At 44.9% G+C, this 26,259-nt stretch overlaps 1 protein-coding gene across 7 annotated transcripts; it reads right to left on the bottom strand.

Moving 5' to 3' along the window:
• Window positions 1–245: 245 nt before the first annotated feature.
• Window positions 246–26,154, bottom strand: ELMO2 (engulfment and cell motility 2). Of its 7 annotated transcripts, none has more exons than XM_076351798.1 (23): window positions 25,903–26,154; window positions 19,588–19,689; window positions 18,868–18,993; window positions 18,691–18,731; window positions 18,108–18,180; window positions 17,721–17,771; window positions 16,564–16,745; window positions 12,287–12,386; window positions 11,925–12,076; window positions 9,623–9,701; window positions 8,970–9,008; window positions 5,878–5,928; window positions 5,424–5,546; window positions 4,644–4,778; window positions 4,099–4,203; window positions 3,911–4,019; window positions 3,123–3,259; window positions 2,633–2,796; window positions 2,438–2,550; window positions 2,023–2,130; window positions 1,594–1,676; window positions 1,186–1,263; window positions 246–581 (listed from the first exon to the last, which is right to left on the bottom strand). In XM_076351798.1, the coding sequence occupies exons 3-23, from the start codon at window positions 18,943–18,945 to the stop codon at window positions 381–383; spliced, it is 2,202 nt and encodes a 733-aa protein (XP_076207913.1). In that variant the 5' UTR covers window positions 18,946–18,993; window positions 19,588–19,689; window positions 25,903–26,154; the 3' UTR covers window positions 246–380. The 7 variants fall into 7 exon arrangements, with proteins under 7 accessions (XP_076207913.1, XP_076207918.1, XP_076207916.1 ...); XM_076351803.1 differs by having other exon boundaries at window positions 8,970–9,005; XM_076351801.1 differs by lacking the exon at window positions 25,903–26,154 and adding an exon at window positions 25,594–25,652.
• Window positions 26,155–26,259: the final 105 nt, after the last annotated feature.

Genomic DNA, 26,259 nt, shown 5'->3' with positions numbered 1-26,259 from the left:
GTGACGTCGGCGACGGGGGACGAGAGACGGTGCCTGAGCTGGGCGGGACCCGCGCCGGTGACGCTGCCGCGCAGGGCGGGGCTAGGGCGGAAAGAGGCAGAGGCGGCGGCAGCCAGAGGAGCGGCACTGGTTATTATTGTAACGGGTACAAAAGTCAGGCGGCGCCGGGGAGGCAGCGCGGGCCCGCCCCGCCCCGGGCCGGCCGCAGCAGCAGACCGGCGGCCCCGCCGCGAACGGCCGGGAGCGGGCGCGGGGCGGCCGGGAGGCAGAGCACGCTCAGACGGTCGCGCCCACCGCGGGCTCCGTGCAAGTAACAACGGTGCCAGCCTCCCGCCGCGGGCCCGAGGCTGCCTGGAGCAGCCCGTGCAGCTCAGTCCCCATCAGCCATAGTGGTACACGAAGTCGTAGCTGCTCGGCTCCTTGGGGATGGGCGGCGGCGCTTCGGGGATCTGGATGTTCTCCAAGTCCAGGAGTCTCAACTTCATTTCCATGCTCAGCAATGTGTCCAGGTCACTTTTAGTCAGCTCACTGGACATGTCCTTCCCCAAGAGAGCATTAAGCCCATCAATCCAGATACAGTACTGTGGAAAAAAAGGATCATTCACAACTCCAGGCATAAATGATAGGTTATGCTGAATCTTGCCGTTCATGCAACAATTAGAGATACTCCTACACAGCTCCAAAATAGGAAACATGGGAGTTAACCTATGGGGGGGAAAAAAAACCCCAACCCCAGAACAGTGCCCACAGAGATTTCCAATGGAAGTTAGAAGCCTAGAGGTAAGCATGACACCGTGGCTCTAGGAGAGGGACAAGAAACAAGAGTTTCTATTGTGGCATAACAGAAAAAGCAAAAAGCTATTTTGCTTTTTGCAATAGCAAAAGCTATTTTAGGCATCAGTGTTCTATAGAACAGGGAAAAGGGAACAACCGACTGCATAGGAGGAAAGAAAGTAGCAGTCCAGACTAAGGAAAATTAGAGTAGGAATTTTTTTTTTTTTTTTTTTTAAAGAGAGAAAGATAATGGGGGGGGGGGGAGATTCACACTAAGCATTGGCAACATTTTCTAAGAATGAACCCGGTGGGAGACATCCTGCACAAGCCTTTAATGAGAAGCAACTGATCCTTCTTAATCTCTGAAGTTAATTGCTTTATATTCTACTGCTTAACTGCTATGTTTCTTACCTCATATTTATTAGGTGCAATGAAGTTCAAGGTCTCATCAGGATCATATAGTATCGAGAAGGCCAATTCTAACACTTCCTGAATGGAAAAGAATCTTTCATTCATTGACTGAACAAAACATCACAGCACCTTCCACCTGCTAACCCAACAAGAGAAGCTGCCTTGCTGCAGCTCAGTGAACTTTCCCGTATCAGTATTCTGAGCAACTCTGAGCAGCCTATAGCACAACCAGACTATGCTCACGGCACCTAGCTACCACAAATGAGTACTAGGAAAAGGCCCAGATATTAGATGGGTTTTGTAAACAATACACCTGCAGTGTGGAAAACCATTTGCTCCTGTTGCTTGCTTTCAGTCTTCAACTCTACAGCACTGGATATTAATTACAGGTAAAAAGGGAGCAGTTACCTTGTTCTGTTTCAGTGCACTTTTCTCCTTCATGTGTGGACAATCCTTCCCTGTGACAATGGCTTTGATGTCTGCAACTGGAACTAACAGTGAAAAAGTAAAACTCACAAACAAGAAATCCTAACCACGAAAAGACAGAACTTTGTTTTGTCTTTGCAATTGAGCATTGTTCCTGTTCTTGTAGCTCATTACTGCAGTTTTCCAAAACACATTACCAGTAACACATCCCTACAGTTGGCTGTTATAAGAAATACCAAGCAATTCCAAGACTCAGAGGATTTGGGCAAGGACCAAAAGTTGATCTCATCTCAGTCAGGGCTTCAGCCACAGCTCTTTTTCTCTCATCTCTAGGATGGTACTCGTAACAGCCTCTAGACGGCAGAGCACAGAACATTGGACAGTGTGCTCAGAGCAGTAATCGGGACTTACTTTTTTCCTGTAGAGATTCAAAGGTCACTTCCCCCTGGGCATTGTCTTCCAGATCTCCATAGTGTAGCACCTTGTGATTCAGAGCCAGGCGACAATACCAAAATCTTTCTGGAACACACATCAAGTAGAGTAAGCTGAGCAAGATCATTCCCATAAGGTCTTACAGCCACTACATTATAGTCATCCCACCCAATCCCTCTACTCCCCCAATTCCTCAGCACTGCTTCCTGTTCATGAGGGGATGGCAGTAATCTAAGAAATGCACATCTGTTCCATCCCAAACTACTGGCTGGTATAAACAGCCCAGTAACCAGCTTTCCTTTCTGGCAACATGCCTGCTGACAGGTTAATCCATTCAATCTTGCTTGCCTACAGTTCTTCACATGAAAAAATGCAGTAGACACTGTCACCTCACCTTGTCTTCTGCGATTTCCAATTTTTCGAAAGCTACTTCCCTCACAAAGCCTGTTCAGGCGCTGTTGCTTTATCAGCTCCAAGATCTCAGGTTGGATTTTCTCTCTCAGCTCCCTGGAAATCAAATACAGAAGCGTAAGCAGAAAACGGAGATAACAGCAAGCACAGAAGGCAACTGGTTTTGTTAGGCACTTACACAATAGGTGGTGACTGGAAGTCATCTTGGCTCATTCTCTCAGACTGGCGTAGTCGCAGAATCTCAGAATAGCTCAGGCTGCGTAGTTTGCTCTTGAACTGGTCCAAGGAGTTTGGTTTAGAGGGGAGAGCCCGTGTGATCTGTTCCCTCACAACCTGCATAACCTAAAGAGGTTGGGCAGGGAGAAAAGCAAGTCACATTCTTGCTGCTTAACGGCAGCAGAGAACCAAGGCACAGCTCAGTGGCAGCAAAGAACTGACATAGAATAACTGGGGCCAGGAGTGTCAACGTACTAGTGACTTTGGAGATCCAGAAGAACAAAGAATGACCTCAGGTCATACCAAATAAAAGTTGGACCACCCTCCCTTACAGCCCACGTCAATGCCCTGTCATACCTTCTGCACCCTACTCTTTAACCAAGGGTACAGGCTGAGTGAACACGTGCTGTTCTGCAAAAGATTCTACAAAAATACCTCTTCTCCACTCTGACCTTATTAAAATCTTCTGCTGTCGCCCTCATTTCTTTCCAGGTCTTGTTCAACAGCTGGATGCAGATGGCAAATAGCTCCTCAAAAGCACGGTCATGGGTGAAAAACATGGGGTGATAGTCATTCCGGCCTTCATTGGCTTCAGGAAGAAACAGAAACCACAACCTGTGAGCATATTGCACAAGAGCTACTAAGAGTAACTAAAATCCACTACAGTGACAGAAACCTGATGGCGTACAGTAGTACTAACTCAAAGAGATTAAGACAGTTCAATGCTTCGTCTCCCCGTAGACAGTCTATATTGGGAATGGCAACTATCCCCATGCTTCACCATGCAAGCCTCTGAGACTCATGTGCCCTTTTCATACTAGTCCCCCCAAATGACTGCTTGCAGTTGTTTCCCACTCTCCTCTGGTAGAATTTCTTAGTGGTTAATTGTCTCAGAATGCTGTTTTGAGACTATCAGAGCTACTAAACTTTAGTCAAGTTCATGATGGTCTCTAGAGTGGTTTTTTTATACAGCACCCTGCTGAAGCTTCAGGAAGTTGAAGCCTTCCGCTTGTGTCAGTTTTTCAGGAGAACCAGAGTGCACACAACAAAATTTCTTACTTTACTTCGATACTGGTATTATCACTGGGACACTGACAGTGTAACTCCAAGCTTCCCCTGTCCTTACATGGCAGAAGTGAGATTAAGGTACAAATGCTTGTGAATATTGGTCAGCCTGTAAGCTACTTCCAGAAGCATCAGCCCAGCAACTTGAAAAACTGGGGTAATAAACGGTACTTACGGAGTTCCCCAACTTGCAGGATCTCACAGAGCATCCTGGTAAGCTCAATGGCACTGCGCCCAAAGGGACACTCATGCTTATCTTCTCGACTGCTGTTCTCCAAAACAATCTACAAGAAGAGGATGCAACGCACACTAAGAAGAGCTGCTGAGGTGTTGGTATCTGCAAAAAACAGCAGTTTCACTTACCCTGATATAGGTGTCCTGATGAAATTTGGCCAAGTAGAGCATGTTGTCCAATGCCAGCATCCCTGGAGGAGTCTGAGTAAAATCCATGGCTGGATTGATGTGATTCTGTGAAAAGAGTTTGTAGAAAGAACCCAAACAAATTAGCTCAAAGAAAGTGTGTGAGAACCTTTTCTGAATGAATTTTACAACCACCTGTCTATCAAATGCTCCCTCACATCCATCCAAGAGGTAACCTTGGATACCCGCTGACAACATTATCTCAACTTCTAGAAGAGAGATCGATTCCAAGTTCTTCATAGAATAGGTGCGTATGGTAAGTAAGTATCTCCAGACAATGTGCCTAATGAGCCCTGGCATTTAACCGATCAGCAAGTTCATAACGATCTTCCCTAGGAGTCCGAGCGTAGCCGAATTTCTAAAACTCAGATACAGAAGTATGGTAAAGCAAACAGCTATTTCCGTTCCTTATTTCCCCACAACTCTGATGGAGATCGCTTAGATTGCCTTTGCATGCTTTACAGTCAGCACTCTCTCTAGATGCATACAGTAAATCCCAGCATCTTGTAGTCCTTGGTGTACATGGCTTTGCGTTTTTCTGTTCCGCTGCCAGGGACGGTGTTGGTGTCAGACTCTGCATCAAATGCAATTCTTCTCAACTCAAATATGATGTCTCTCTGTGCCTGAAGGACAGAAGGCAGGGAAATGGTAATGTGATCAATCACTAGGGCAGTATTTTCACATAATGCACAGTCCCACCACTCTCTCCAGAGCTCACACAGTGAATACAGAGAGATGCCAAAGATCATTAACATTACATAAGAAGAGGCAATCCATTTCAAAATGGCAAGTTTCAGTATATTGGGTAAAGCAAAATACTGGTTTGCTTTTTCCTTTAACTGCCCCAAGTTTAGTTAAAAGCAATTTCTAGGCATTCAGATAATGCTAAGGCATTTCTCACTCAAGACTACAATGCATCTAAGAACTGAGTGACAGACACCTTAAAAACGCCCAGCTTCCTTGCATACTGCAAGGAAATGGATAAAAGGATGTGCCCTCCATAGAGGTGGAGTAATCAGTTTGACAGCTGGCATCACACTGGGCAAGAAAGGAATATATGGCTTCCAGTGACCACTTACATCTCTAAAAGTCCCATAGCATACAGCAGGATAGTCATGAGCATACCCTAATCTCAAGGATGACAATGTGAGGGGTGGTTTTGAAACTTTATGCCCTATCTACTGCAAATTCTATGGAGCTAGGGAGCTCAGGAATAAGGCCCCTTGTACGTCCTATTCTATCAGATCTTACTCAGCTCTAATAGTGACCTGATCATTGGGATCCATCTTGGTCATCATTCTCTCTTCCAGAAGATTAAAAGTCAGGACCTGTAGCACGTACAGCTGATGTGCCATTTCTGTTTTAATCGGGCGGTTTCCTCTGATCACATGCTGCAAAATAAAGGATAGGGTAGAAATGAAGAGAATACAAATAAAAACCGAGGTATTAGCTGTAGGCATATGCCAGGCTGCATGTACATCTCTGTATATGAAGATTCAGCTGTTTAACCTCCATATTCTATCAGAAGCATAATGATAATGCTCTGTAACAGCAGAAAGAAGCATCCTGGTAACTCCCTTTTGAACAAGTGGCTCCAATTTCACCTTTGAAAGAGTCACTTGTCTGGAAGTGCCCAGAGGGCAGCAGAATTTACACTCCACACAAGCGAAACCTCTATTGAGAGAACATTAGGAAGCACTCTGTCATTCCAGACATACTTACATTCAGGATTATAGACCTCAGGTGCTTCTGGGCAAATGCATTAGCCATTTCCTGTTGTGGAATTTAGAGATAAATAACATGAGTGAAATATAAACAAAAAGCCCACATTGTGCAGAAAGGAGAGAAAGAAGGAAGCCTATGAATTGGAGATAGCACTGGCACACAACAAAGTGCTTTTACTACAGACTGTCAATTTAGCATGGCATCTCACCACAAGGCAAGCTTCAAGTCGGAATGCAAGGGTCATCTTTAGCATGGCACAACTCACGGATGGCTCCCCTACAAAACATCATTAATGTGGAGAAAGGCACTAGGGTAGTCAAAGGACAGAAGAAAATTTAGCTTAACATTGGACATCTAATGATACTTCAACATCAGGAGATATGGCAGCAGGGAGCACACTGTGGGTTGCCCAGAAAAATCGTGTCATCTACAAGAGGTTCCTTCAATTAGCATTTCACAACTTTCTATACCTAGGTATACACCCAAGATAACAAGGGCTAGAGGATGTAGTTTTCAGGTCTCCTCCCTCTCAAAACTCTCCCTCTGAAATTTACATTTCCTTTGCCTCAGTTCCTAAAGAGATGTTTAGAAGTCAGTTTAAGGACAATTTGCAGAAGCACTTCAGTTTACAAAAATAAAGGGTAAATAATTTTCATGTTTAAAGGAAAGCTTCCAGTTTCCCTCTTTACTGCATGGCTTCCTTCCCCATATGAGGAGGGTTTTGCAAACCATCAAGTCATGATGCCAAACATCATGATGCAGCATGATGTCACAGCAGATGCAAGTATCTGCTGCAAGCCTTCGGTTCCGGGACCAATTACACATGCACCTGCAAAAATCTAACCTGTGCTTTCCTTGTAAATTGTGAAGATGCACTTTTTAAAATACCAGCAATCTCATTACACCTGCTAGGAGAGTGGCACAAGTGCCAATGTCAAGATGGAATATTATCAGAAGTTTGCCGTTATAAGCCAAATCTTTGGGTAAGAGAAATCTGTTGGGCAATACATCATCTGGAAGAAGTCCAAAAGAACTGCCAGTCTGAGATGTCTTCACATTCCTATGCAGCGCAGATTTGAGAATTGGAAGCAGATGTGCAGTCTTAGACAATTGCACTCAGTCAGCTGTACATTCTGAGCAATCCAAGACTGTTCCAACTGCTCCTATCAACCCTGCTCTTGACAGGCTTTATGAGGAGTCTGGTAAAATGTGTATATTAGCCTCATTCCAAATCCCTGTTATCACTTTCTCCAGACAGAAACCTCCTAAAACAAGAAAGTGATATGCTGGCTGACAGCCAAGCCATAATGGCTGCAAGTTCAGCAGCGTTCATGTTACAACCAAAATGAATCAGGGCTTGAGTGGAAGATATCTAAGAAGCATCTAGATGAAGTTGGAAGTGGTTTCAGAGATAACACACTGCCCTCTGAGTCATTATTTTTTACTATGATTCGTGAGATGTAGTACTGAGAATAGAACAAGGCCTGCTGTTAGGATTTGTTCATGCATGCAACACGAAGAATCCTTACTCTGCAGGAATTAGTTTGTACATGGGATGAAGTAACAGGTGACTGAAGCAGATAAACAGTGGGGAGGACAAAGACAATTAAACAATTCTAAATAGCATAGTAAGAAGCACGAGCATGCACACAGCCTAACCACTGCTAAGGGATCTATGTTCTGCTGAGAGTCCGATAATGCCCACTTTGCTGCTTGATGGGGTCATAAAAATCACAGAATCATTTATGCTGGAAGAGACATCTTGAGATCATCTAAGTCAACTCCCCTGGTTCAAGCAACATCAGACAGAGCAGGTTGCGCAGGACCATGTCCAGTCAGGTTTTTATTACCTCTACTGATGGAGACTCCACAATTTCTCTGGATAACCTGTTCCACTGATTGACCACCCTCATATTAATTTTTTTTTGTTTGTGTGTGTGTGTGTGTGTGTGTGTGTGTGTGTGTGTGTTCAAGCGGAATTTCCTGGGTTTTAAGCTGTGCCCATTGCCTCTTGTCCTGTCAGCAGGCACTACTGAGAAGAGTCAGACTCCCTCTTCTTTAGTCCCTTCCATCAGATATTTATACATATTGATAAGACCCCCCTGAGCCTTCTCGTCTCAAGGTTGAGCAATCCCAAATCTCTCAGTCTCTATTCATATGAAAGATATTCCAGTCCCTTAATAATTTTCATGGCCCTTTGCGGTCATGTGGATTGTGTTCGGGGGGGGGGGGGGGGACGGGGACGGACGGACGACACAAAAAAGAAAAGAAGTGAAAGATCCCTTGGAATTTTGTTTGCTATGAAGTTTAGTATCTTGGCTAAATTACCAACAGGGGAGTATGTTCCTCCTTATTTTCATGTGTTAAGCATATTCATTAATTTTAGAAATCATGTAACATTTAATGAGACTGTAGTTTCCCCTCTGAAGGCACTGCATCCTTGGCAAAAGTGGAGCATTCTCTGTGCCACCCAGAAAACCTAAAAAAGTGTACCAGAATCTCAAGATACAGAAGGTTCCAAATCAACCTATTAACAAGAGTGGTGATTCCCCTGGAGATAGCACGGGGCAAAAACCTTTCTTCTAATACAACTCCCAAAGGGAGAAGTCACAGATTAGGCGGAATGTATGCTCTAGCCCCCAACCAGCACTAAGTTTTGTGACTGCTCTTCACAGACAAACAGCTTTACCTTTAGAAGGACGCAGCTGGATATGAAACTGTCATTAACGCAAGCAAGATTTGGGGTATAAACTCAGGCTGCAGTAAGTTTAAGGAGACCCAGACTGCTAAAGAAATGGTTCCAGTTTTAAAATTGGTTCACCTGGTCAGTCTTGTAGTATCAGTTTCCTTTTACGATCATCTTTATTGTCTTGTGTGCACAATAAGTCATTCAAGATTATTCCTGCTACTGATTCTTCTCCCCTTCACAATCTGAGTACATCCCCAGGAGCCCTCCCACCCTTTTCCCTAGGCTCATCCACTATCTGAAGCCTGCATGCATCATTTCTGAGATACAAGGAGGCATAACTGGAGAAAAGCTAACATGCCTACAGTTCCACATGACCAGCCCCCAGGCTTGAGTTACTTACAGTGATGGGCAGGTCTAGTGGGTTAAGCAGCTTGTCCTGCTGGCAGAAAGCAAAAAAAGGCACAAAGAGAAGCAGACAGGATTTAGCTCAGAGTCCAGAAATAAGGCACAAACGGGGCACTAGAGAAGAAAGGCTTAACACAGCAAAGCTACACAATACGACATATGCACATCTTGCATGTAGCTGAGATCTTGGGGGTTTCCTCAGAGCAGGACAGGTGTTTTCATTTCTCACATCTGCCAGTGAGAATATCCCCCTATGACTTAAGAAAGGTCCCTCTTCTGGGCAAGGGGGAGGTGGGGTGTTTGTTTAGTAAGTACATACAACCCCAAGGACTCTACCCAGCCTCTCTCTCCCATACAGAATTAACTTTCTTCAAAAAAAATTTCCATGCCGTATAGAGGATTACTTCCTGTCTCTCAAGGCCTTTCAGATTCCTTTCTGAGCATCTCCTAAACATAGATGTGCTGCTCCAGAACACATTATTAATGGGATGGTACTTTTTCTCCTATGTTGCCACACTGAAACAGCTACATAAGTTCTTGGCAAGGTCCAAGGCCTGCCTTGTCCAGACAGTATGATTTCTGAGGCGTAAATTAAACAGCCAGCCAGTAACCATTATTCAGGTTTAAAGTCAAAAAGCAAGAACAAACCTGTCTCTTGTCCTCAGGTGCCTTCAGGAAGAGGGCATTGATCAGTGCAATGGCATATGTCTGAATCTCTTGGTTTGAGCTGCAGAAACAAAAATGGGAGGATCATAAGAGAACAGACAGTATAGAACATTACAGCTTGCTGCTTTGCCTGCATTGTAAGAACGTTTACTACAGCTATCTTGCATTTCAACGGACAAGCAGGATTCAGGTAATCTACTTTTATGCCATCCAACTCTTCATAAGGCCTGCAAAAAGCTGACAGAAATTGCTGACCGATAGCTCCATTATGCAGAAGATAGTGCAGATTGCATCCCAGCAGAGCTCAGAGTTCAGCATCACCACAGTTTGTTTCCAATGCTGTAAAGCCTAGTTATACTTCAGTCTGCTATATGGATACAGCTAGAAACTTATATGAAGCAAGTAATTTTTCTTCCCTATGTCAATGGAAGCCACCAAATGCAAATGGAACTAAGGGGGAAGCATGCCTCTCTATGGCATTGCCCTCCAATCTCAGTAGTTTGGCCCAACCCACACATCTTTTTCTTATTTTCACTGAAGAGCTTCTTCAGGTAAAGGGTGCTTAGTCCCTTCCTAGATCACACAAAGCATGTGGTTTCACTTGTGATGTTTTGAATAAGCTTCCAAATGCCAATCACACTCTTTTCCACCCCCACCTTGATGCTCTATCAAATCCAGTTTTGTTTCTTGCTATACTATTACTCTTGGGAGACTTCTGCAGAACCTCAAGCTCTTCTGATTAACAGAAGTCCAGTGCATCACCTATATGAATTTGTGTGTTTGTGTATACTTTTTAAAAAAGTATTTATATATATATTATATATAAAAAATTAAACTTTTATGAAACATCTAAGGCTAAAACATCTTTTAGCTTAAATAGCTATTTCCCCCACTTTGGCATTTATCCCTGCCATATCTGTGGATAACAACCATATTCTCTCTTCTATGACTCCCTTCCAAATCTTCTTCATTTTGGTGAATCTGCCATAATTCAAGCATGCAAATGTTCATGCATCATCCTAGGTTTTCCTTGGGCCTCTAAGCTTCACAGGTCTCTGAAGTCTGTCACTTCACCTCTTCTACCCTTCTTTTCGGGGTTTGCTGCTCTTTTCACTAGACTGCTTGCTTTTTGACACAGCAAAACAATTTTTAAATTAATTTCTCCTCTTCTGACTCGTCTCTTTCAGACTTGTTTCCATGGACCCATTCTTCCAGAACCTATCCTCTGTTAAAGATTGTTCCCTCCTGATAGTCTTGCCAAACAAACACCAGCAAATTCTGACTCATTCTCCAGCCTCCCTTTCTACAATATTCCCTGCTACTTTCCTCAGGAACCTTCTGTGCTCTGGAAGCACTTAAGCATATAAGTATATGTCTTGAACAAAGATATTTTGCTTAAACAACTGCACAAGTGTGTTCAGTGTTAGGACCAAACCTGTGTTTTACTAAAATAGAGATTATAAAGCTGAAAGAACATATACTCCTTGCAGAACAAAGTTGCTGCAGCATTCATGAGAACTTGTTTAGCTTTTCTGTAAAACCAAGTTCAAATGTATAAACACTCTAAGCACACAGTGACATTGATGCAATACATTGTTTGCACTATAATTTTGTTAAACTACTGTTCATTGATTAAGGAATATTAATCATATTCACAAATGGTGCTTTTCCACATTTTCAGAATTAAAAGGCTTGAGAAGAAAAAAACCAACCTACTTAAAGCTCTAACAAATGCATGCTTCTTTTTTTATGGAAGAGTAGAACTGACCTAGACAAACAGCCTTAAAAGCCAGATATTAATTTGTCAGTTCGTTTGGAAAGACAGAAAGGGGAGGTGGGGGAAAAAGCAAGAAAAGCCATTGTTTTCTTCCTTAATATGCAGGACAAAAACCAGAAGATGATGAGCTCTTAGATTCTAGTGGAGACAATTTAAAGAGGGGTGAAGGTGACAGATGACTGGATGCAGAAGCTTTGGGAAGTTGTTTTAGTAAAACACAGGTTTGGTCCTAATACTGAACACACTTGTGCAGTTGTTAAAGCAAACTACCTTTGTTCAAGACATATATTCATCTGCTTAAGTGCTTCCAGAACACAGAACATATTTTTCCAGGATCTTACTTTTTTAAAAATCTGTTAGAAATCCTAAAGTTCAAGTAAGATGTCATACCAGTAATACTTTAAAAATAGCGTATTTAAGTGTTTTAAACATAAAAGGCTGTATTTTCAAATTAACAGATATTCATAAAATTGATTTAAATCACAACACTGTTGGGTGGACACTCACACTTGCAGATGAGAAATGAGCTGCCCCACGGTGATCTCTTCTGCTATCTTCTGATACAGAGTCTGACTGTTTAGCACCATGCTTTCTAGAATGGCTAGGGATCGTTGGAGGATAGAGACATCTACCATAGGCTGACTCACATACCCTGCAATCTAAAAACAGATGAACCAGGAGGTCAACAGACGCCCATCCAGGAAACCTTGTGGTGAGTGAGACAAGCTAAGGGAGACAGGGCTCAGAAAGCTGGGTGCGCTGTGCTCTCAATGAGTACTCAGCTTCTCAGAGTCATCTTGCTTTTCCTGGAAGCTGCATTAAAGCAGAAAAAGAAATAGCATCCACTTACCCCCTTTACCCAAACTCACCTGTTTGATGAAGGTTATTGAGACCATGTCCCAAGAGACAATACCATGGTCCATGAGCTCCAAGAAGGCAGTCAGGGTGAAAGCCAACATCTCACTGTAACTGAGAAAACGAAGAATGCAGTTAGAAGAGATCTGGTAGCAAGGAAAAAGCCTGTCCAAGCTGAATAAGCTGGCTAAGAGAAAAACGTCACCACCTTCTCCTAATAAAACAGGCTGCAGTTTGGCAGCTGGGGGAGCAATAAAGTATTTCTATTTATGAAGACAATTTTATTGTTTTGTGGAATCATATTTTATTTTTCCTGATTACAAGCACAAATTAAAACTAGCAACAATAAGTCCCTAGTCCTGCCACCAGAGACTCACAACCACCTGGATCAGTACCTGGCTAGTCAAAGGAATAACAGGAGAAGCAGCAATACGGTATTTATTCCTGAGCAGTGCAAAGTATCAGTACTTAAATTCAACACTTTCACGTGAGGAAAAAAAACTAAACCCAACCAAAAACCAGCAAACCCCAGAATATTCAGTACAATGACCATCAGTTAAAAAAAGACCAACTTGAAAAGGGGAAAGCTTTTTAAGCTGATCGACTGAAAATTTAAACCATCTGCAAACGCTATGTTTTTCAACTGTTGTCAGCTTTGAGCTCCGGAGTAAATTTTTATCACAAAACATGCAAAAATCTTTGGAAATTATAACCCCTCCACACGCACACAAAAACCGAACAAACATGTTTTAACATCAGACAAAAACAAAGAAAAATTAATTGTCATTCTGTAAATATTGGGACCTGGCTTGAAACAAAACTAAAGCATCACATGAATTGTGGAAAATTTAATACATAACCACAAGACGGAAAGGTAAAAAAGACTGAGGGAAAGACTGCAGAACATGCTGAAAACATATTAGTTGCTAATATATAAGAAAATAGAAGACCTATAAATGTCACGACAATAAGTTATCAAGACTTTAAAAGTGCTTTCAGTGAAACAGAACAACTACAGTGGAAAAGCCAAGTGAATTATTTGCATCAGAGTTCACAGTGAATGTGCTTGGGGAAACTTCCAGATTACAGTTTGGTTTTTTTCTGGTTTTTTGTTTGTTTTTAAGAGAGAAGAAAAGTCTTCAAATCTGTCATTTGAACATCACTAGAAGACATTCTGGAACACACCATTAATATGAAAAACAGATCTCCAGGACCAGATGATATTCACTGAAGAATTCCAAAGGAACCATGGTAAAATGAAACATTGCCAAACTACTTATTGTGCTCTGCAGAAAGTGGCAAATATAATGCCAATTTTTAGAGAGGACTCAGGCAGGAATCTGAAGGACATCTCAGGCATTTAGGTATTTGTGACCAGAAAGATAGGCGGAATCGATAATAAAAGAACAATACCACTAGAAGAAAAAGAAATATTTAACAGGGAAGAATTGCTATGGCTTTTGTAGAGGGAAGTTATGTTTCACATCTGTATGTGTATTGGGTTTATGTGGCAACGTTTTGGTAGCAGGTGGCTGCAGGGCCGCCTCTGTGAGGAGAGGCTGGGGCTGCCCCGTGCCAGACACAGCCGGTACCAGATGGCTCTATGATGAACCCACCGCTGGCCAAAGCTGAGCCCGTCAGCCCAGCTGGTGGCACTTCTGTGTGAGCATGTTTAAGAAAGGGTAAAAAACACTGCACAGCAGCTATGAGAGAGGAGTGAAAAAACATGTGAGAGAAACAACCCTGCAGACATCGAGGTCAGTGAAGGAGGAGGGGGAGGAGGTGCTCCAGGTGCTGGAGCAGAGATTCCCCTGCAGCTTGTGGAGAGACCATAGTGAAGCAGACCCCTGCTGCCCGTGGACCACCATGGTGGAGCAGATATTCACACTGCAGCCCATGGAGGACCCCATGCCGCAGCAGGTGGAGATGCCCTGAAGGAAGCTGCAGCTCGCAGGGGGCCCATGCTGGAGCAGGCTCCTGGCAGGAGCTGCAGCCCATCAAGAGGAGTTCATGCAGGAGCAGGTTTTTTGACAGGAACAGTGGCCCACAGGGGACCCATGCTGGAGCAGTCTGTTCCTGATGGACTGCATCTTCTGGGGGACCCACACTGAAGCAGTTTGTGAAGGACTGTATCCCACACTGGAGCACTGGAAAAGTGTGATGAGGAAGGAGCAGCAGAGACAAAGTGTTATGGACTGATCGCAACCCCCATTCCCCATATCCCTGCGCAGCTCGATGCGGGGAGGAGGCAGAAGTGAAGTGAGGAGCAGGGAGTGAAGGAGTAGAGTTGAGACCGGAAAGAAGGGGGTGGAGGGAGGTTGGTTTTACTTTTGTCTTTGTTCTTCACCATCCTACTCTATTTTTAATTGGCAAAAAAAAAAATTAATTTTCCCCAAGTCAAGTCTGTTTTGCCCAACCCATGAGCTTTTTCAACTTGTTTTCTTTCCCTGTCCTCTTGAGGAGGGGGAGTGAGAGAGTGGTTTGGTGGGCAGCTGGCAGCCAGCTGAGGTTAACCCACCACAATACTGAAGGTCTCTGAACAAATCAGTAAGTCAGAATGAGAACAGTTAAGTACAACTCCAGGACTTTGAAGAAGATTTTTATGAGGTGCTTCACCAAAGCATCTTAAAAAAACCAAAACGCTCAGCTGCTAAAGGGTAAAAACAAAAGCCCCTTCTTGCATTAATAACTAACTGAAAGACAAGAAACAAAAGGGTAGAAATGAAATGGTCAGGTTTCAAACTGATGAAAAGTTACAAACAAATTTCCCCACAACAGCACAGTAGTACTGGAAAGAGCTAAGAGCTAGGGGAAGCATGGAAAGAATGATTAGCACTCTGGAATGGCTGCCATAGTTACAGTGTTAATGGACTAAGACTGCAGCTTAGAAAGGGCATGACTAAAGGTTGATATGAGAGAGAGGTCTATATGGTTATGAATGGTATGGAGAAGACAGAATAATTTACAATTTCTTATAACAAAATATGTAGAGGGAACCAAATTAATATTAGGTGACGTTTAAAATAAAGGAAGTATTTTTTTTCTTATAGGACAAGTAACTGTGGAACTTAATTTCCACACAGTGCTGTAGATGTCAAAAGGATAAATTGATTAAAAAATGAAGAAGAAAAATCTATGGAAGAAACACCCAAAGGTTCTTAAAACAAAGAGATACAATTTCTACTCGGGAAACCCAAAAGTTGAAAACTGTTGGAGACTGAAAACTGATACTTGCTCTGCTATACATTCTTTAGCCCTTTCCATTCCCTAAGATAAACAGACCTTTGGCCTTCATAGCAACTCTTCTTATGATACAGGTCAAAAAGTACTGATCATGTATACAAGAGCCAGCAACACGCTTGCCGCTGACTAGCACATACGTGCCACCAGTTCTACATGAATGTTCTTGTGTGCAACTGCATGTGGGTTTTTCATAGGATACCTTCTCCCTTAGACCACAGATGAATAACTGCTCGAGGAGATTATGACCGCAAGAAAGGTAATAAAAGTCGTTTAAATTATCAAAGTGACTTTTCAATGCAAGTTTCACACATCATAAACATCTCCTCTTTTGCCTCGTGAGGTTTAGCAAACAACTAGAAAGACTTTGTCTCAATTAATAGATCAGCATTTGCTATGAGGTTAGTTGCTTAATGCCACTTCAGCAAGCAAAATTAGCTCCTTATTTGAGGCCCTGTTCCAGAGTCCTGGAATACAGGAAATGTCCTGGTTTCGGCAGGGATAGAGTTAACTTCCTTTCTAGTAGCCGGTACAGTGTTTTGGATTTAGGATGAGAACAAAGTTGATAACGCACCGATGTTTTAGTTGTTGCTAGGTAATGCTTACACTAGCCAAGGACTTTTTAGTTTTCCGTGCTCTACCGACTGAGAAGGCTGGAGGTGCACAAGAAGCTGGGAGAGGGCACAGCCAAACTGGCCAAAGGGACATTCCATACCATGTGACGTCATGCTCAGTACATAAACTGGGGAAAGCTGGCCAGGGGGGGGCCGCTGCTCGGGGACTGGCTGGGCATCGGTCGGCGGGTGGTGAGCAATTGTACTGTGCATCACTTGCTTTGTGTGTTATTATTATTATTATCATATTATTATTATCATATTATTATTATTATTATCATTTTATTTCAATTATTAAACTGTTTTTTATCTTAACCCACGAGTTTTTTCTCACTTGTGCTCTTCCAATTCTCTCCCCCATCCCACCGGGTGGGGGGGAGTGAGCGAGCGGCTGCGTGGTGCTTAGTTGCCGACTGAGATTAAACCACGACACTTACTGGGACAGAAGCTTGGTCCCGCTCTCCACAAGCCGTGTCAGCACTGTAATCCCTTCCATGTTGATGAACTCTGTGGCAAAGGTCACATCTGCTGAAAGTTTAGCCAGTTCCTTCATGGCATCCAGTCGGGCTTCCATACTGTGCGACTGGATCCTCTCCATCAGCTGGCGAGCTGCCCTAGACTGGGAGGAAAGAAGGATGATGCCAGTTACAGACTAGTCACCTGCAGACTGAGTTCTGCTGGCATCAGCATTCTGCCAGAAGTCCATGGATGGGCAGAGAGAGCACAGCAAGGGTAGAGAGATACCAGCAATGACAGGATAAGTAGCAGCAGTCAGCAAGTCTAAGATTGACTAAAAAAAGGCTGCACTCAGCAACAGCTACAGCCAAGCAGGAGGCAAGTAAAATGGTATTTTACATGTTAGAGTAAATGCTTGTTTTTCTTCTTGGTGAGGTGAGTTGAGGTAGATATAGAAATATGGAGTGAGACCATTATAGAAATACAATGTTAAAAAAAAACCTCTCTTAGATTCAAAGAGAAGCACAAGCTCATTTTGTGTACCCACACAACATTCTGTAAGACTTCTCAGACATAGATCAATGATATCCTCTCAATCACCTCTTGCCTAAATAACTTCTTCCTGTTCTACTCATTCTCAGCTATATGCCATGACACTTGCACAAAAAAGGTTTAAGAATTTCAATAAAAAGGAAGCTGCAGCAAGTCTGCAAAAGACAACTGTTGAGGTCACAATAGCAAGAATTCACTAGGAACAATCCCCTCTGCATCAAATTTGTCTCTTATTTTAACTTCTGCATTGTCACCAGTACTGTTGCTTTCTAACTGAGAATACTAACAGCACTCATATTGAGAAGGTGTCTGTCAGGTGCTTTACAACATGCTAATCTAGGAGATGCAATAAAAACGTAGACTGGATTTATTTACAGAAAGTCCTATAAAAGGGCAGAGCATCCAAAGGAAAGATACACACCCAACCAGGAAGGAAAACAAGAGTATGCGCCTCATTGTGCAGAATGGCCCACAACAAAGGTGAGGGCCCTACAATTTAGGGAGGAGAAAGAAAAGCTGAGAGGAAAGAAACAGCCTGTCATCCAAGGATAGCTACTGAGAAAAAGGGATGTGAGGAAGCATTTACCGGGGAGACTGCCAGCTGTAGGATAGTTCCGTTCTTGATGTCACAACGAGTCTGAAAGAAAACATGAACTTTAAACTGCAGAAAAGTGGGGGGAAAAGAATGCGACTGGATCTACAGTGCACATTTGTATGCCCAAGTAAAGGGGTTCCTATACCACACAACCCTACTGAGGGTATTGAATTGAGTCAGTGGGTCCTCGCACCTATGGGCATGCAAATGGAGAAGTGCAAGGCTCCTCAGTTGAATGACACCATTCAAGTCTGAGTATTTTTGATAGCAGAGACGCTGCCCCTCAAGGATTAGCGACAGTATTGTTCTATGACACTAGTCCAAGGCATTCTGCACTCTTTCTCAGGACACCAGCAAATTGCTACCTCTCACACTGACCTGCTCTGTGATGTACAGCTGAGGACCATCGGCATACCGCAAGGTGTAGTATTCAGGGTTTGGCAACGACCACCTGGCAGAGGAAGAAGAAGGATACATAAGCTTCTTCCTCCTCTTTCTTCTGGCTCTCAATTAGGAATAGCAGCTTGATCCCAGGAGGGTGGAAAAGAACTTTCAAGCAAACCTTTAGCGTGGGAAATTAGGTCTCCCAAAGAGGAGAGGAAACACCTTCCTCTTGACGGGGGGACGGGACTTCAGCCTACTCTAAGTCAAGCACTGTGGAATGTCTGAAGCGGCCTGCACTTCAGGAACAGCAAGATTGGCCAATCCTCAGAGACACTGCCCCTAGAGGCATACATATGCACACACTCAGAATTGGAATAAAGATGCAAAGCTCCTGTTTTCCAGGAGATCCTTTTCTTCCCAATTTAAACCCTGGCCCATTCCACGGCCAAAACTGGCAGCAGGCAGCATGGATCATGCTAGCAGCACACTGACAAGCAACAGAGGCTTTCCACAGTACCCCAGCAAGAGTTGTCAGGGGGACAGACTTTCTCCACAGGGTTCCCAGAGAACTACTCACCCATCACAGACCTCCTTGATGATGGATGCAAGAGGCCTTTTCTAGAACAGAAAGAGAGAGTCCTCAGTAGCTATGTTCCTCTCAACCAGAAAGGAATACTGCCCATTTCTGTGCTTCCCACATTCCAGTGTCAAGGTTGTGGTGCATTTCCTCCCCCACCTGGTTACCAGGTCTCACCTGATCTATTTCCAGCAGTTGGGCATTGGCACCTGGCCACTCAACAGCTACTTTCACAATGTCCGAAGGTGGTGGCATTGCTCCAGACTCCTCCAGGTGCCTTTACAACAGCATACACCCCCACACCTGTTAAGAGAAAGGATAGTGAGCAGCTCTCTGAAAACTATTTCAACTGTTACATTGCATCTAACACCAAGCTTCAAAACACTACATAAGACCAGCCTTATGGTTTGCGGGGCCTGCTAGGGACAAAACATCCAGTGCACCAGAGATCAAGGCCTCATACTAAAACAGCACATTGTGAAATTGTATGCCCAACCTTATCACCTAAGGAATATTTCTGAGAACTTGTTGGGGTACTTACACAAGGAGAGTCACTCTGATCAGCAAAGCCCCATCTGCCACCCACTGTCCGTACTGCCAGGTCAGTTTACAGGACTAGTAAAGCAATAGCTCCCTAGGCTCAGCTACTGTCTGAGCTACTGTACGTGAGAGAGGGAACATACTGTCCAGGTAGCCTCCCTCCCATGGGCTGGTGTTTACTGATGTCCCATTCATATTTCTCAGATACCTTGATCCACTCAGGATACCCAAACAGGCTCCTAGGCAGAGTAGCAGTAGCTAGCTTTATCCCATTCCCTTCCTATAACATCATAAATCCAAAACATGAATATCCATCACAGAAGAAAAGTTAACTCAGCATTTACTCTGGAGGTCTACCTTTCACTCCTTTATCTGCCTTAGAGCATAAGCTTGTGTTCAGGGTTTGGTCCCAGACTGTTGTCAGACATGTTGGTTTGTGCTTCATCTGGTAGTAAAAGGCTGTAAAGGAATGTACTTGTTCAGTTCCTTTTTAATCCTCTCCTGGGTGGAGGGAGTAGCCCTGCTCTCTCCCACAGAGCCATAGGGAGAAAGTCACATGGGAGAGAGACAACACTCCCCATCAGCACTTCTCAGAAACAAAGGCTTCAAGCTGCCAAAAATGAGATCTGACCAGATACAGAAGTAGTCCTGTCCTTAAGGACTCCTCCTGAGACTCAATTTCCAGCATATCCTGAACGAGATGGTAAGCATCTGAAGAACAATTTCCCAGCTCCTATGGAAGCTCCTGTTTCTCCTATTGGGGCAACCCAATCCCCCTTTCCCAGAATAGAGATGAGACAGTGCTGAGCAGGGACATTGTTTCATGATTAACATACTTTCCCAACTTCCTTGATGAACTGGGAAAGAGATGCTAAGACAGGCTAATACTTGAAGGGAAACCAGCAGCCTTTGGAATTTTCCTGATGCAAGGCAAGTAAAGAAGAGAGAGCTTTCCACAGATCAGCAAAGACCAAGCAGCTGCAGAGATACCTGGCCCAGGAAATTGGTCTACATGACTGTCCTGGAAAAGGGAACTTCTATGAAATTAGCTGAGTCTACCACAAAAGACATGTATGCCTGGCCTGTATAAGATGTTGACCTAGAGATCCACTGACGATCTCAATTAATGAAGCTCATATGCCTCTTCCTTCCCTTGTAGAGACTGGTATCACTGGAAGGAGAGAGATGAAAACTCAGGTGCCCCTTTATCAGCCCTCTGTGATTATCTTCTCACTCCAGTTGAGGCAGCTTCCTCATCTAGGAAAACAGAACGCTATGACCTCCTGGTGCAGTCTTCTGAGATAGTCACAACGTTATCATCACTCCTGCCTGCTGGAATTGAGGATGAGGGGTGCAAATTTAGCATTTCTTTCATAGCACCTCCTAGAAATGCTCAGTGTTATCACTGCAGCTAGCCTTGCCCTCAAGTCTCCATCAGATCAGAGATACTTGCTTTACAATGAAGGCACTTGCTGGAGAGAAATCAGCTATTCCCCTATTAAAACAAGCATTGTTTACCATGAGAAGCTCTTCTGAAGCTGCCTTGCTCAATTTGCTCTATTCTCAGCATGCGTACGGTCTTTGCAGCTCCTGCAGAATCCAGGAAGCCTGCACTCCAAAGCTATCTGGGGCTTCAGCCAACCCAAAAGGGAGATTGGTATTGCATGCGCACAGGAACACCATCCTCCTCCACTCCTACGACAGTCAGACTGTCCACGCTACCATGCCACCCCTTGGAAAGTATCTGGCAAGCCAGATTAGGAATTTCATGATATTCTGAAAACGCGCAGCTTACCCCAACTCACAGTCAGTATTCCTTCTGGCCTTCTCTTTCCTTTTTAGCATCAATCCCAAGAGCGGCTTATGTGTTCTAAAACCCATAAAATTACTGTAAGACTAAACACATCTCATGTGGAAAAGCGCCAGTCAAGTTAGGTTCAGCTTTGCCAGTTTCTTAAAATAACATCTCCAACCTTTCAGATAAGCAGCACAGCATTAGCTCAGACTAACATATCAAGAAAGAGCGGGCCTCGGAAAAGCAACAGACTCAGTGCACCAACCAGGCTGAGCAGGTCTTAGGGGTGATGATAGAAAAGCATTTATATGATTCCTATCATACAAAATTGCAAGTTAGAGTCAAGCAGTTACACAAACAACACCTGATATTTTACTTCCTAATCCTGGAGGGAAGACAACCAAGCCATCTCCCGCTCCAAGATTTGCTCTGGATAAAAATTTTACCACTCTCATCTTGACAACAAACTGGAAAACCTGTCCTTCAGAGAAGGTGCATCAGGTAAAAAACTCCAGCTTGGACAAGGTGAGGTCACACAAAGGAAGACTGCTCACATGAGAGCTCAATTAAATTAGTGTTTCAAAGAAACCTTCGCAGCCCACAGAGCTAGGCTAATTCATAAACGGAAAGCACCGAGCGTATGCTGTCTCCATATGGAGACATTTCCATATGGAAATGCTGTCTCCAAATCCCGTGAGCCTGTGTTAACATGCTCCCCTTTCTTCACAAATTTTGATTATCAGTATTCTATTCTCTCACTCCAAGACAGAAACATACAATTTACTCTTTGCTAAGAGTGACATGTTAACTTGCAGCAAATATGTTCTCAAGAGGCCTCTAACCCTAAACGCATACACAGCTGCTGGTGCTATTTTCATACCCATTATAATCAGTAAATTGGACTCTACTCCTTTCTTCTACACTCATCCTGAAGCAGCTGGTCTTCTTTTGTCCAAAGTAAACTAGGAATTCAGGCAATAAAGCATAAGGAACCCAGGACCAGAATAGCACCTTGCCTCATTGCATAAGCAGAGCAAAGCACTTAGGAATCTGCATAAACACAGGAGTGCTTTGAACCCAGATACAATTAGAAGACTGCAGCCCCCTGTACAGCACTTATTATTGGGGTTAGTATCCATAGCAAGCCTACCTATACCAGTTATCCTCAATGCCAAATACCTGATATCTCTGAGGATAGGAAAAGTCTGCCAAGCATGCCACACTGCAAGTCAGAAGAGTCCCTCCTGATCCTAAAAATCTGACTTTCTCCAACATCCAAGTGCAGTGTAATAAAGAGACAAGGCAGAACCAAGAAAGCATGCTGAGCCAATGTACTCTGCAGCATCAGCCATAAGAATTCAGAGCTTACCCGATCCTTCTGTCTCACAAAGAGATAGATGAGCCTAATAAAACTATGAATCAGTCTTCCTCACTTCCTTTTGCTGAATTACACACACACACACACACAAATAATCATTTAGACTTTCAAATGGCTTTTGCAGCAATAGCTCAAAACAGGGATAACTCATCAACTAAATCTTTAAGTACACTATGGCAATTACTAGTACACAAGCAGTAGCACAGCTCTGTACATATTCCCCAGACAAAGTGCCCAACTTGCACAACACCCCAGACCTGCAGGATATACAGGTTTCCATCCATTAAGTCTAGAGACAGACAGGTAGTTCCCAAATGGTATGTAATTTCCACTCACTGTTCTTCATTCAGCAACTAAAGCCTATGATGGCCTAAACCTGAAAGCCTGAGAAATCTTAGTCATATGGCATTAAGTTCATGTCATCTCCAATAATCAGACTGGCTTGCAATAACTGAACAGATAATTACTTCTCCCACGAGTGAACCAACTCACAACTAGAAACCATCTAAATCCATTCAGTGTTCAAGGCACAGCAAATACACAGTGAAGAGGCAAGGCTCAAAGATCACTTCCTTGAATATTAAGAACTGATTTTACAACTCTTTTAACTAATATACCCATGAGTAATTAGCATCTAATTACCACTTCTCCCTTCAGCCTCTTGCAGTACAGTCATAGTCTTTTATTTGTACTGCAACTTACATTGCAAGTTGCTACTGAAGAGTACAAGGAAATACAGTACTTTATATGCCAGAACAAAGATGCCCAGATTATTATAGGTAGAAGCCTTTACAAATCTCTAACTTGTCTTCTCCTTTGCAAAGAACATGCATCATTCAGGGAGAGGAAATGCACATTAAAACAAACACATTGATATTATGGGAAATTCTGCAGAAATCATAGAATCGTTTAGGTTGGAAAAGACCCTTAAGATCATCGAGTCCAACCATAAACCTAACACTGCCAAGTCCACCACTAAACCATGTCCCTAAGCGCCATATAAATATAAATATAAGTCTCTTGTTTCATCAAAAGAAGTACTGCAGAGGTTGGCCCACAGCTCCTGGAGGCAATGCACTCTACCTGCAGCTCCCTCAATATCCTTGCCACTGAAAACAGCAACAAACCAAGTTGTATTACACTACCTTCATTAAAAAAAGCTTTCAGCTGCATACAAACTCAGAAAGTAACTCACCATGATACGTTAGACTATTTCTGCCCCAAACTTCTTCCATAAATGAGCACCCACTCATGACGGTAAACCACGTTCCCTATTCCAATCAGCATTCAAGGCACAGCAAATACACAGCGAAAGAAATAGAGCTTAAGGACTGTTTCACTGCACAGCAGCACCATGGAACAGATACCACATAAGCCTACCGAGGAAGAGATTTAAACATCAAAATGAATTGGCTAAGCAGAACCCAGACAAGCAGGAATTAAAAATTAAAAAAGGTAGGAAACTCTTCATAGTCTGGGTCAAACAACCCTTCAAAGGACCTACACAGATCAGCGGCTCAGCAGAAGCAACTTTCCAGAAGAGGACAATGAAGACTGGACCGCAAATACAAAGGGTACTTCAGGTCAGCCTCTTAACATGAGGTTGTCTGTCAAAAGCGTTCTTTGAAAAGATTTCACTGTATGTCTGCAGACAAGAGGGGTGACAGACGTTAAATTTTACAATGGGTATTTTGCAGTGCACCAGTGATATATCTGATAAAATGACTGTTCAGAAGCTCTTGAGAAGAAGTACAGACTGCAATTTTGCATAATTGTGAATATCAGTCACTTACGGTCTCCCACAGCACATTCTTCTCAACAACAGCATGTAAGCAATTCTCACAGTTTTATACAGTGAGACAGCAGCCAAGCTGAAAGCCACCAAAGATGAATTCACTCCGCTTCTGCAGAGCGAGTTCCTTCATACAAAGCAGGGGTGTAGGGGTAGCTGCAAGGCAAGGAGAAATCAGCAGAGCTGCTAATAACACACTATTCAAGAGACTTCTGAGAAGCTGCAAGCTAAAACGACTAGAGTATTTTAAACAGAATTTCCCTATTCACAAACTCAATCTTCTTTTCATTACAGATAGAGAACAAAGCGTGCTGCACACAGAATGAAAATGAGGAGGATGAAAGAACATTCCATGAAAAAGAAAAGCTGCCTGGTAGAATCCTGCAGTCAACAAGCAAAGAGCTGCAGCTTCTGCAACCTGTAGATGCGACAAAACATCCTAGTCCGTTCTCAGCAAGTCCCCAGACGGTGGTACCAATAGGCCAAACAAAAGGTGGAAGTGATGGGAGCAGAGTGCCTAACTGGACAAGTGTGCAGAAAAGACAGCTTCCTTGACCGAGCAGCATAAGAGGGAAGCAGACAGCGGATTCCAACCTGAGGGCTATGTACAGCTTTCTACATTACCTCATATAACAAGCAAAGAGAAACATACTTCACTAGAGAAACCAAAGAACCAGGTGGCTCAGATTCTCCATCTCTGGAATCCTACATTCCTCCAAAGGCCTTCCATGGCTGCACTTTGGCTGTAAAACACTAAGTCTATGGCACTGGACTCTTATTTTGCGTATTCCAACACAGTTGGGCAGAGACCATCTCTTAGCAGAGACAGAAAGTGATAGCAACAGGGTAAAAAGAGAGAACTGCTTTTCAATTATTTTTAATCAGTCAAGTGAGCTGAAAGCAGCCAGCCAGTCAGCAACTCCCGAAGCTTGGGCCGAAACTCAGTTTAAGGCACGGAACAATTTTTTCTGATGAAGCGCTGTCCGTTTTACACCTCAGGTCTGCTCGGCTCCCGGGGGAGCGGCGAACCGCGCCCTTCTTGGGCGGCTTCTCGGCCCGATCGCGGCCCCTCCCTGGTCTCGCGCCCGGGGGCCGGGGCGGCGCGGCGGGCCCCGCGCTCACCGAGAGCCGCAGCTCCAGCAGCCGTGGCACAATGGGAGCTCCGGAGGCGAGGACGGGCGCAGGGTGGGCCCGGCGACCCCGCAGCAGGCGACCCTAGGCCAGAGCCTCGCGGCGAGGCGGGCCGCTGGAGGGAAGGGCGGCGGGCGCGGCGCCGCAGCGGGCCTGGGAAGGCAGCACCGGCGACCAGGCCCGTCGGACCCGAGGCCAGCGGCGTGCCGCCCGGCTCCCCGCGGACCTCGTGCGGCTCCCCGCCCCCGCTCGCCGCCCCGCGCTCACCCGGCCCCGCCGCGGCCGCTCCGCGCTTCGGACACCCGGCAGCTCCGGCGACCCCGCCGAGGCGCCGCCGGCCACTGGCGCCGCCGGCTGTCACTCAGCCGCCTCGCCGTCGATTGGCCGCGGCACGCGCGTCACGCGCCCGGGGCGCGCTGCCGTGGAGACCGCGGGCGACCGGCCCCGCCCCGCTGCGGAGCGCACGCGCCGGACCAGCGGCGCGCGCTCCGTCCACCGGTCCCGTCACCCCTCGCACGTGACAGCCCGCGTCGGCGGCCCGCTACTGGACCCCCCTTGGCAGTCTAAATGAATTACGTTAACCGAGTCTCTCTTGTCCCTGCGCCCCTCCGCTCCTTCGGGCCGCCACGGGAGGGCTCATGTCAGTTCCCCGTGCCGACGGTGCCCCGCCTGCGGGGCGGGCTGTGACCGCCCGGGACCGGGTCTCCACCAGCTCATGCAGAACGGCCTCCCCCGCAGCTCTGTCGACCACTGCGCGCGGGGCTGGCGGGGAGCACCGGAGCGGCGCCGCGGCCGCGCGCGACACCCGCCCGAGCGAGAGCAGGGCCGCAGGCCGCCGCCCAGCGCCCTCTCGGCCGGCGAGCACGGCCCGGGCCGCCCCCGCCCCCGGAAGCGCGTCCATCGCGCGCCGGAAGGGGCGGGGCGCGGCTCTGG

This window comes from Aptenodytes patagonicus, chromosome 14 (genome assembly GCF_965638725.1).
Source record: "Aptenodytes patagonicus chromosome 14, bAptPat1.pri.cur, whole genome shotgun sequence".
NCBI classification, from domain to species: Eukaryota; Metazoa; Chordata; class Aves; order Sphenisciformes; family Spheniscidae; genus Aptenodytes; species Aptenodytes patagonicus.
Note: the sequence above shows the minus strand (reverse complement) of the source record. Positions and strands in the feature narration are given on the sequence as shown.

Excerpts from the sequence above, each read along its gene's own strand:
- ELMO2 (XM_076351798.1), bottom strand. The coding sequence starts at position 18,945 with ATGCCACCACCTTCGGACATTGTGAAAGTAGCTGTTGAGTGGCCAGGT. Across the intron at positions 2,131-2,437 it reads TGGAAATCGCAGAAGACAAG|AAAGATTTTGGTATTGTCGC; the intron begins GTGAGGTGACAG and ends TGTGTGTTCCAG. Across the intron at positions 1,677-2,022 it reads TGAATCTCTACAGGAAAAAA|TTCCAGTTGCAGACATCAAA; the intron begins GTAAGTCCCGAT and ends TTTCACTGTTAG.